This window comes from Chaetura pelagica, unplaced genomic scaffold (genome assembly GCF_000747805.2).
Source record: "Chaetura pelagica isolate M959 unplaced genomic scaffold, ChaPel_1.0 scaffold319, whole genome shotgun sequence".
Taxonomy (NCBI): Eukaryota; Metazoa; Chordata; class Aves; order Apodiformes; family Apodidae; genus Chaetura; species Chaetura pelagica.
In genome coordinates, this window is record NW_009954410.1 from 96,892 (window position 1) to 104,323 (window position 7,432).

General features: G+C 41.8%; 1 protein-coding gene across 1 annotated transcript in view; it reads right to left on the minus strand.

The window, feature by feature from the left end:
* TBX20 (T-box 20) overlaps positions 1-7,432 on the minus strand; it is a 34,399-nt gene that overhangs the window by 25,009 nt on the left and 1,958 nt on the right. The window contains exons 2-4 of the mRNA XM_010004360.1: positions 6,991-7,225; positions 5,778-5,942; positions 569-677 (exon numbers count right to left, since the gene is read on the minus strand). Coding sequence (XP_010002662.1) covers positions 569-677; positions 5,778-5,942; positions 6,991-7,225 — 509 coding nt within the window. The remainder of the gene's footprint in view (positions 1-568; positions 678-5,777; positions 5,943-6,990; positions 7,226-7,432) is intronic.

Below are 7,432 nucleotides of genomic sequence, written 5' to 3' on the forward strand. Positions count from 1 at the left end.
CTGCTGACTCTGTGCCTGTGCTGCATTGACTCTGGAAGTACAAGAGCTCTCACAGATGGCCCCAACCCTAGCAGGTTGCCAGTAACAAGAGGGAGCCACGAAGCACACATGGCAAAGCATGTCAGCTTGCTAGGCAGCACATGCAGCAGACCACACTGCCAAGTCACAGCAAAACACGGGCAGAAGCACAACAAAAAGCTCTCCTGGCTCCTATCTCTCCCTCACTTTGATGCTCACCTCCACCCTGAACTTGTCCTTGATGGATGCTGTGCCTCTTGATGACAGTAGGAGCATAATTTGAACACTTGCATTGACCTGTGCTCTACCTTAGGAAAGGTAAAAAACCTGCTTTCTGAAGTTCCCTGTTCTTCTGCAGCAGAGATTAAAGTCCAACATGTTTAAGCTTCACGCAGCATCCTCCTCCACTGCAGTAGAAAGGACTGGCCAGGAAAGGTGTAACATGGGGGCCACAGCAGCCTTTCCCCATTGTTGTCTCCCTCCCTCAAGCTTAGCCCTGTGGTATAGGTGAACAATTCCCTTGTTGTTTCCCACTAGGAGAGCTACTCACGTGGCCATGCTGATCCAGCTCGTTGTTGGTGAGTTTGACTTTTTCGAAGGACACCATCTGCTTCAGCAGTTGCTCTCCCGTGAACGGGGAATCAGGGTGCACATACAACCTAAAAGACACAAGGAAAAGGCCTGCTCATAAGAAAAAAAATCTCACCTCTTGGCTTGTACGTGGGCACCACCTCCATATGAAATTAAACCGCCCACACATTAGCTTGCTCTGGGGATATGTGGTGGTTTCATGGATGTGGACTTCCTGAGAGCTTAGGGTAATACAGAGCTGCTACTCGAACAAGACACACACAATCTCCCCTTGAATTAATGAATGCCTGAAATAGGACCATTAATGACAGACAGTAAAGCAAATTACTTGACTTGTTAAATTCAGTGGAACATAATGAAGAATCCCATGTCCAAGTGCTAGATTGCCCTCTAACCATACCTATAATTTCATCTAGTTATCTAAAATGGAGACATTAACTAACATTTACAGTTGTGTCTTTTCCCAAATGAAAAATTGATCATGTCTTTCCCACAGCTGTACTAACAAGCACTTAAAATAACAATGACTACAACTCCGAGAGAAAAAACATAGTGTCATTAGAGAGATAATGGGGGAATGTAGATAAAAATGCATTTTTCTTTATATGGAACATTAAGCCGTGATAATGATTTTAACCTGCACTCGATCACACGTTAGCTACGGTGACGTCTGTTTATAAGAGGCTGAAGGCTGCAGTCCAGCACAGTGGTCTGACATGAAAAAATGAATTGCAGTTCTGTAATTAACAATCCAGCCCTTGGGAAATTACATAGAAGAAAGGAGGCATAGAAGACATGTAGATACAATGATATATATATACACCATGAATAGACTAATTACAAGTGCCAGGGTATTTACAAATAATGATTTTATGGGAATAACGTATTGCTGAAGATTATTTAACTCAAATGTTCTTCTCTGACAGTGAATTAAGAGCTGAACTAGACCTTCAGCTAGCACAAACCAGACAGTGTTGGTTATCACTGCTGAGAGCCTGACTCTCATTTTGGGTGATGTCTTTGGCCACACAGATGGATTTCTTTCATTAGGAGGGTGGGGCAGAGCTGAGATGCCAGGTTAGAAAGAGAAACATTTGTTGTTGTTCTTGAGCTACGATTTTAGTTGGGCAAGAGGAGAATGGAAAAACCACTAAACAATGAGGCGTAACTTATGCTGATCCCTAATCAAGGAATGCCCATACTAAAGACTCGGGGGAGAGCCAGCTCTGTTGCTCAAAAAGGAAGATTTGATCCTGCCCTCTCCATTTTTGCCAGCAGAATCCTCAAGACACAGTAAAACTAAAGTTTCACTGTCACAGCTCACTTCAGGATGTTTTTGTTATATTGATCTGAAGCACAGCTTGGCTGGTATAGCTATATCCACAGGAGGGATGCTGAGCCAGGGTTCCTCTTGCAATAAAATATTCCTGGCATACAAGCATCCTCACTGCTACCAGCTCTTACAACTACACTGCAAGGCTCATGTAAAATGATGATGCACTTGAAAAGCAGAGACCTGGAATCCTGTTATGTCAAAATAATTTTACCTCTCATGAAAATTAACTGTGCCTTCCTGTAAAAAAAAACATGTGAAAATCTCAATCTTTAAAGCCCTGAATTACAGAAGTCAAAGCAAAGAGTCCCAAATATGTCCAGCAGCTTTTGAGGCAGTCTTGTGATATATTTTTTTTAATTATTTTTTTTAAATATTTTTTTTTTAGCCTGACTTCTGATGCCTGGGTAGCTAATAGTGTTTACTGTGATCACAGAGTGTCAGGCTCAGCAAGGTTTGACTAATTGGGACCAAAAAGCCAAACTATTTCAAATATGTGCTGGGGAATGAGTACAGATCTTCATGTGTCTAAAAGCTGAGCACAATTGTTTTACACCATAAGCAATTAATGCTTGGCACTACTTTGAAACCACAAAGTGCCTAGATGTTAGTGGAGCACTAACAGGAAAGGCACTGAAGGATGGGCACCTAAATATTGGCTGTGTAAATGTATTAATAGATCTTGCTTTTCTCTGCTGATTTGCTACACACCCTTAAACCCACTGCAACACATGGTTCCACCTGGTGAACTGCTCCTATCTTCACACTTCTCCTACAGCCTGAGCTTGTACACCTTGAAGAGGAGGGTTGAAAGCAAGACATATCACCCTCTGAAGTAGAAGTTGAGGAGACAGTGAGTGTGCATGAGCAGATGGGTTAGAGAAATAAACGTGCACATTCCAAGGCAGTACACGAGGCTCCCCCAGAAGTTCACACAGAATCTGCTGCCTCAGACTGGCCAGATGCAAGGGGCTGCTCTCTTCAGTTCACAAAGACTTTAGGAGCCATATTTGGATGTGAATTTGCTCCACAGTATATGTTTCATGATATATGCAAGGTTTGAGTACTGCTTCCTTCTTTCATATTTTGGAATGTGACACCACTCTCCCTCTATTTAGCTTAAGAGTTGGTCTGGTCTTTCAAGCTCTGTGTGTGCTGCTTTTAGTTACCTTCCTGTCTCAAATAATTTGCAAAACATAATACCTTTTAAAGCTTTTCTACCTAGAGTTCTCTGTGTGTGAACACTGTCACTTTATTAAAGGATTGTGGCCAAACAGTAAAAATAAAGGCAGACTTTTGAGTGAAAGAAAGGAGGTGAAAAGGGAAGATAAGCTAATAAAGGTACATGCTGAAACTTATTGAAATTATGTTTCACACAGTCTTAGCAATTTGGAAGAACAAACATAAAATATCCCGTAGGAAATCTATCCCGACATAGCCCTTTAGAAGACTTACAAATGACTCTCTGAAAAGTACTTTTATTTAAGTCGTTGTTGCAACATAAACTCGTCTTAAACGCTGACAGCAGGAAGCCAGGGATAAAACAGGGTTTTGTAGAAAGTTCCCTGGAGGACTAATCTTTTAGACAGAATCACAGAATGCTTCCTGGTTTTTTTTTATAAAAGTTTTCTTAGCATTCCGAGCAATTTTTATAATGGAAAGAGCGAAATAACTAACGGGTTCGGTCCCGCAAAGTCTTACACCCGTGTGAAACATGACTCCTGAACAGTTCTCCCCCTCCTCCCAGCCCCGATGCCCTTGTGGAGACGGAGATGCCGGCAGTGATGTGAGCGGGGAATTAGCACCTTGGTACCAGCGCCCAGAGCTAAGCACACACACACTCCTCGTTGACACTCCTCAAGTGGGGAAAGCTCAAACAGTGTGTGGAGGACAGGGCTTCTGTTGCTGGAGCAAGACTAAGCCCATACCAAGTTGGGAGGAGTACTATTTTTAATCTGGTTGAGCAAGACTGAGGCCTCCCATCTCAAAAGATGCATTAGCACTCCAGAAAAAGCATGCAAACGTTGGCATGCTGGACCTGTCGGCACCCTTCTTCTCACAAAACAGGGGCATAAGAAGGAGAAAGTGCATATGGTGTATGGAAGTACCATTCGTATACAGAAAAAGTAACCTATGCTATGATCCATGATCTTTTGGCTGAGCACCCTGAAAACGAAGCAGGAAAGGTACATGCTTGCACACTGCTCAGGAGCACTGATCTAATGGGGACCTTAAAGAGCTACCACAGTATTATGATAATAAATATTAAACTCCAAGAAGGTTTGAACCATAACAGGTCCATAACAGTCAGCAGAGTCAATCTCTTGTCCTATACACTTGTGAGTATTTACTCATTGAACTAGTCTGTGCCAAATAGTGTGAATTAGACATCTATTTAAAGGTATCCCAAAAGCCACTTCAAAAGAAAAATAAGGGGAGAACCCTGCCTTAAAACTATTTTTGTCTTTCTCTTATTTCCTCTTTTGATGCTGACTCTTTTAGAGCATGATCTGTGTTTTTTCTTTGGGTTTTGATCAGTGCCCATTACAATACGTCAAATGAAGCCCTCAGACGTTAACCACATTGCAAGAAGGAGTTTTTGGCCATGAAAACAAAGCCAACATAAATCCTAGGTTGCCATCTCTAATCACAGCTTCTCTGCATGCACTTTTTGTTTGTTTACTTCCCTGAGCTGCCTTCCAGAGATCAGCAGTCAGCACCATTTCAGTCAAACTATTTATATGAGGAAAGTGTGCAGGATTTGGTCCCTGTACTCACACACACACACACACACAAAGTGCTTCCATTTCTTCTGTTTCACTTCTAATTTCTGTCTCTGTAATAAGCAAGCTCTTAACCCCAGGCTAAGCCACCTGGAGCGGATCTGTGTGCCTGCACAGATCCCTCCACAAAAAGTTCCTTTGAAGCCAGAGAGGCATCCACGTTATTTCCATATCTCCAGCTCTGACTCAGCAAAGCCATTCGACATGTGCTTCAGTCTAACTGGATTTGGGGACTTACTAAAGTGCTGGGCTGCTGCAGAGCCCTCCTACTCTACAGCCTAATGCTGCAGCCTCAGTTTCCTAATGCTGAAAGGAGCCAATCGTTAATTACATTAACAGAATTATCTTAGAAATTTATTTTTTACAGCATATTGTTTCTGTACAGAAGAGGGAGGGAATTTACTGGGTGTTCCCCTAATGTCTCAGAACAAGAGACATCCCATGATTGGGAAAAAAAATAATAATAATAATAATAATTAAAAAAATAAATCTCTGTGCTGTAGAACTGATCCATATTTTGCCTGCTGCCTAAGAGATGACTAAAAGCAAGAATAAAACAATTGGTTGGCAAACATTGGGTATATTATCAAGAAATAATAATTTCAAGCATAAACAGCACTGAACTGTAATGTAGTATTTCTATTTGGCTAATGGTGCTTGGATTGCTTTAAATTGTGAGGTCAAATACAGGGAGACAAACCAATATGTATCTTTTTAAAAGCCTTCCTATTTGAATTGAGACAAACTTCCTTTTTTAAAAACAAATTTTTATATATACTTAATTGTTTATATTTATGTATATATGTATGAGAGGCTTTAGCCAAATCCTGCATGTCTTGGAACATTCAGTATAAATCAAACCTCAAGCAGAGATTTGAGGCCCGATTCTGAAACAAAGAGAGCAAGAGTTTTGCAACCAACTTTGTTGAACACAGACTTAAAGTCTCAGAGCACTGTTTGCAAACAGCAGAAAAGGATTAATAGCAGGAATTTCTTAAAGGAAAATAAAAATAAAGCAAATAAAAGAAGACCAGCAGTAAAAATCTACAAACCTTGCAGGGAGTGGAGGGTCAGCTTTTCCAGCCACTAACCAGGAAGACCTGTGGTAGGCATATCTATATCTTTTATTGTCCACAGGAACTATATCCATTAACACAATGTACTTGGCTTCAGGATCCACTCCCGAGAAGGAAACCCTGATCGTAGGGAACATTCTCCTGAAAGAAAGGCAAATCAGAAAATAAATACATGGATGAAGAAGAGAAATAAAAAAAAGATTCTGAAAAACTGCTAGGATTAAGAATTTTATTTAAACCACCCGAAAAAAAATAAATTATAACATGTATTGATTCTTCTTCAGCATGATAGAAGTTAAATCCCGTGTGTCTCCAATATGCAGAGAAAGTGCAGCTTGGAACCAGAAGGATTTTTCAGAAGGAAAGAGTAAAAAAGAGAAGTGAAGGAGAAATTTACTTTTGCCTGTTAGTTAAAAGTACACAACGATTTCAGAAAATAGTTGTGCCTGAGCTACATAAGTCCTTAGAAACATGGATTTTTATTTTTTCTTTTTAACGGGATTCATACGAGAATTAGGGAAATATTGCAGAAAACATTTCTGTTTATATCCTCACGTTTTGGATTCATGTTCTTTTAAGTCTGCTCACGGTATTCGTGGGAGAAATTTTCCAAACTCAACTTTCTTCATTTACATTCTGACAAAACACAGCCTTAAAAACGTAACATTTTGCCACAGACCAGAAATAAAGTTAAAGAACTTTAAACAGTTTAAAACGTTGAACTTGAAATTGCCGAATTTATACTTTTTTTGTTTGCTTTTATATATTTTATATATATATATATATTTAACGCATGCTAGTTAGGAAAAAAAAAATACTATCAGGGACCTACATTAAGAACAAGTAACTGGGGATTACAAAACCCGACAAAACATTTGGCTTCTCCTGCCTTGCCTTTGCCTGACCCTCGCTGAAGAAACGGCGTGCTCTGGGGTGACCAGAAAGCCCGGCATTCTTGTGCACATTATTTGCAACCGAGAGAAAACCAAACCGAACCCAGCCCTGCCCGAATTACTACCCCGCGACCCCGCACTTCCCTGTGTCTCTACCAGCCGCTCCTCCCAAAATCACTGCACCGCACGAAGGAGCCGCCAGCCACAACCCAGATGATGAAGGCAACGAACGCTCCCCCTCTAAGGCCGCTTTATTGAGGCTTCCCATAGGGGCCCCGGGGCTGCCCCAGCCTTACCTCCCGGATTTGGTGATGATCATCTCGGTCCCCAGCTCGTGGAACTTGTCCCAAAGCTCTTTGGTCTCCAGGCTGCAGGAGATTTTAGCCATCTCCTCGCTCGGGATGATAGGGGTGGTGGGGATGAGGGGCTCGGTGCACAGGGACGAGGGGCTGGTGCTAAAATCCCCGTGAGGGTCCAAGCTGGACAAGTCACTCAGGGGCTGAGCGCAAGAGGATTTCTCAACGAATTGTTCTGCAGGGTTTAGGGGGAAAAAAAAAACACACACAAAAAAAATAAAGAGAAGGGATTTACCCAGGACAGTGCGACAGCAGGGAAAAAAACTGTTTTCAAAAAACCAAACCATCACACCAAAACAACGACCCAAAACAAAGGGCATTTCTCGTTCAGCCTCTTCCCTCGGGTCCAGCACAACGCCCCCCCCCCCCCCCCGGACACCCC